This window comes from Poecilia reticulata, linkage group LG4 (assembly GCF_000633615.1).
Source record: "Poecilia reticulata strain Guanapo linkage group LG4, Guppy_female_1.0+MT, whole genome shotgun sequence".
In the NCBI taxonomy this organism is placed as follows: Eukaryota; Metazoa; Chordata; class Actinopteri; order Cyprinodontiformes; family Poeciliidae; genus Poecilia; species Poecilia reticulata.
In genome coordinates, this window is record NC_024334.1 from 6,073,142 (window position 1) to 6,076,624 (window position 3,483).

Consider the following 3,483-nt stretch of genomic DNA (forward strand, 5'->3'; position numbering starts at 1 on the left):
CATGCTGTAGGGAAGCTTTTCTTCAGCAGACTCAGTCAAGGTCAACAGTTTCTGGACTGGTGTAAGCTTGGGTCATCTCTGCATAGCCTTTATCTATCTTCTTTATGTCTGAATTTAAGAGAAGAAAAGACAATTTTGTGGGGTAAATTCTGTTTTAACGACAAATCAGTTGATTTTGGTACATGGCTGACTTGATATCCTTAACTTACAGAAATTTTGCTAGCCATTTTTCAAACAAAACTGAAATGTTGTTGTGGGTTTTGCGTTTGGTGGTCCACTTTAAGATTATTAGTGGCCCCCATCTGGTCACCCCTCATAAAACTTTCTGGAGGAACCCCAGAGATTTCCTCTGAACGCGGTTTCAAACGTTGCTACGTTTAATGAGAAACACGGAAATGTGCGAAGACGGAGTAGTTGCCGTTTCTCGTATTTTAATTCTTTGCTGCTAACTCGTGCCTGGCAGATAGGAGGTCCTCGCGCCTCTATCAGTCAGCGGCTCCGCTGTTAATATGTAAACGCTACGATGATTGAAGACTGCAGACAGTTTCCCCGGCTGCGCCCTCAGCCCGGGCCGTGCGCCATTGGCCGCCAGCTCCAGCGGGGCCAAACAGCCAATGGGAGGGCGCCGACCACGAGCCGTCCTCCCTCGGGCCTCGTGTCCCTCGCCCTGATTGGTTGAAAGTTACTGTGGGAAAGAAAGTTTGGGAAGTTTCACACGAGCCGTTCGCGTGCAGTGAGAGATATAAATACAAGGCACACGCGGAGAGCCCGACAGAGAGAGAGAGAAATTGCGTCCGCTCCTGCTGCTGCTGCGCATCACTGACGGATTCTAACTCATCCCGGGATTTGCTTCCGACAGAGACGGACTTTAAATACTAGCTGACAATATCAGCTTCATTTTTCGACACAAGTGGATGGAAATTTGCTGTGATTTTGTTGGATTTTTCTAATAAGAAAGAAAAGATGCCTGCCGATATGATGGAAAAGTCCTCTTCCTCTCCGGTCGCTGCGACGCCGGCGAGCATGAACACAACTCCAGACAAGCCCAAGACAGCATCTGAACACAGAAAGGTTGGTATTTGTATATAATCATGTTGTTGTTAACAATAACAATTAGGGTGGCATTCTGAGCTCTGTGCGGGAAGCAGTGATTTTAATAGCTTGCTTCCACTCTTTAGTCATCAAAGCCGATCATGGAGAAGAGGAGACGAGCCAGAATAAACGAGAGCTTGGGTCAGCTGAAGACTCTCATTCTGGATGCGCTCAAAAAAGATGTAAGTACTCAGCCGTCCTCATGGATATTAATAAACGTCCAAACAGTCTGTGTCAGCCATGGGGAAACTGTGCGCGTAACGCTAACCAGGTGCGCTTTGCGCCCCCGCAGAGCTCCAGACACTCCAAACTGGAGAAAGCAGACATCCTGGAGATGACAGTGAAGCACCTCCGGAACCTGCAGAGAGCTCAGATGACCGGTAAGTTCAACATCCCACTCTGATTTATTTCTTCACTTTGAACGCATCTATAAAAGTCACTCTTGTTTCAACATTTCCGAACTTTTCCTAATAATATCCTCATGCTCCCCCTCTGTCTGTTTCTCTTTAGCTGCTCTGAACACTGACCCCTCCATATTGGGAAAATATCGCGCAGGATTCAGTGAATGCATGAATGAAGTCACCCGATTCCTTTCCACCTGCGAGGGCGTCAACACCGAAGTCAGGACGCGGCTCCTGGGCCACCTGGCCAGCTGCATGACGCAGATCAACGCCATGAACTACCCCAGCCAGCATCAGCACCAGCACCAGCTCCCCCCAGCCGCCGGGTCGACGCACCCCTCCTTCGCCCAGTCCATGGTTCAGATCCCCAGTTCCTCCCCGCAGGTGCTCCCAATGAACCCCGCGTCCTGCAAAGGGGGCTCCCCGCCGGCCAGCTTACCGTCAGACGCGACCAAAGTGTACGGCGGCTTCCAGATCGTACCTGCCACAGACGGACAGTTCGCTTTCCTCATACCCAACGCGGCATTTGCGCCGAACGGCCCCGTTATCCCCGTGTACGCAAACAACATGAGCACGCCGGTGCCTGTTCCGGCCGCGGTGTCCCCCGGAGCCCCATCCGCCAACACAGACTCAGTGTGGCGACCCTGGTGAAAAAAGAAGCACCAGGAGGAGGGGAAAAGACTAACTATACACTTATTAGTTTTAAATCTTTGGTCAATAGAAAGTTGTTTCAAACCTGTTTTTATTTTTCTTGTAAAATGGAAAGAGTATGCACTATATTTGTACAGCTAACAAGGGAGTAAAGTTCATATTGAAATGAGATTTGTATCGTGGAAGTCCGTTCACTGCATTTTTTTATATTTGAGTTGTCTTTTTTACTGTGTGACGCCAAAGATATGTTCAATGCTCTTATGCTGTTCTTCGTTTTGGAAGACAAATAAATTTGTAAAGATACGGAAAAACTGGTCTAAGCGTTGCTTCTTGTAGAAGAAAGGTACGCTCACTTTTTTTAACTTGTTGGGAGTTTGCTTAGCTACGTTTCGTGCGTAAAAGCTCATTTCAGCTGCGCCATCAAGTTGAACTTTCTTTAGGTCTATTAGGTTTCTAATTAAGTAATTGTTTGCCGTATAAAGGCACTTTTAAGAGCCAGAAGTTGGTTAAAATGTGTACATTTAGACATAATTTTAGGAACAGCAGTTGTGTTGGAATTGTAACTACACATTGTTTCAACTTTCCAACTTTGCATTTTACGAGAATACACCAAATATATTTTTGATAAAATTCTCCTTCAAAGTGGATTGTTAGTGGCGTTGCGGAAAAGTTATCAACCACCGAAGGACCGATTAGAGATCAATAAGCTAAACAAGTTGTGGGGGATGGGCTGGGGTGGGGGTGAAGAGAGGTGCAAGATCATCTGTTTGTGGTGTTACGCACAGGTTCTCCAGCTGTTGGGGCTTTCTTGAAGAAGCTCTGGAGCTTAGCAGAGGTCACTCACGCCATCTAGCAGCAGAAAACGACACTGCAGTCTGATTGGCACAGTATAGGATCGATAGAGTCAAGCTCAATAAGTGGCTGCTGGTGTGATGAGTTAAAGAGACTTGGATGTTAGAGAGACTGGGCAACTAACTGCTGACTGTTTTATAAATTATGGATGGGAGATTTTAGATCAATATGTTCAATTTTAAAATTCAAAAGTTGTTGAAAGCAACCTGTGCAATGCCTGGCAAAGTATTCTTGACATATGTTGAGGTTACACAACCGCAAACCTCAATGTATTTTATGAATTTTTTCTTTTGACATGGATTGACTATGACAGAGCAGTGCTGATGACATTTTTACAAACGAGATCAATACTCAGTACAACCACCTTTCAGTTCTGTTACAACCGCAAGTCTTTATTGCTAAGTGTCCCTTTGCAAAGCAGCTTGTGTCTTTAAAAATGTTTTTTTTTTTTGTTGTTGTTGTTTTTAAGTAGGAGTTCATATTGCAA

The 3,483-nt window shown here is 45.7% G+C and overlaps 1 protein-coding gene across 1 annotated transcript; it reads left to right on the plus strand.

Annotated features, from left to right (window-relative positions):
• The first annotated feature begins 611 nt into the window (after positions 1–611).
• Positions 612–2,455, plus strand: her6 (hairy-related 6). The gene is made up of 4 exons (XM_008406845.2): positions 612–1,071; positions 1,179–1,274; positions 1,385–1,472; positions 1,603–2,455. Exons 1-4 carry the CDS (start codon positions 964–966, stop codon positions 2,142–2,144), a joined length of 834 nt encoding a protein of 277 aa, XP_008405067.1. The 5' UTR covers positions 612–963; the 3' UTR covers positions 2,145–2,455.
• The last annotated feature ends 1,028 nt before the right edge of the window (positions 2,456–3,483 follow it).

Coding starts and splice junctions, on each gene's coding strand:
- her6 (XM_008406845.2), top strand. CDS start 964: ATGCCTGCCGATATGATGGAAAAGTCCTCTTCCTCTCCGGTCGCTGCG. Junction 1,072..1,178: donor CAGCATCTGAACACAGAAAG/GTTGGTATTTGT, acceptor TCCACTCTTTAG/TCATCAAAGCCGATCATGGA. Junction 1,275..1,384: donor TGGATGCGCTCAAAAAAGAT/GTAAGTACTCAG, acceptor GCGCCCCCGCAG/AGCTCCAGACACTCCAAACT.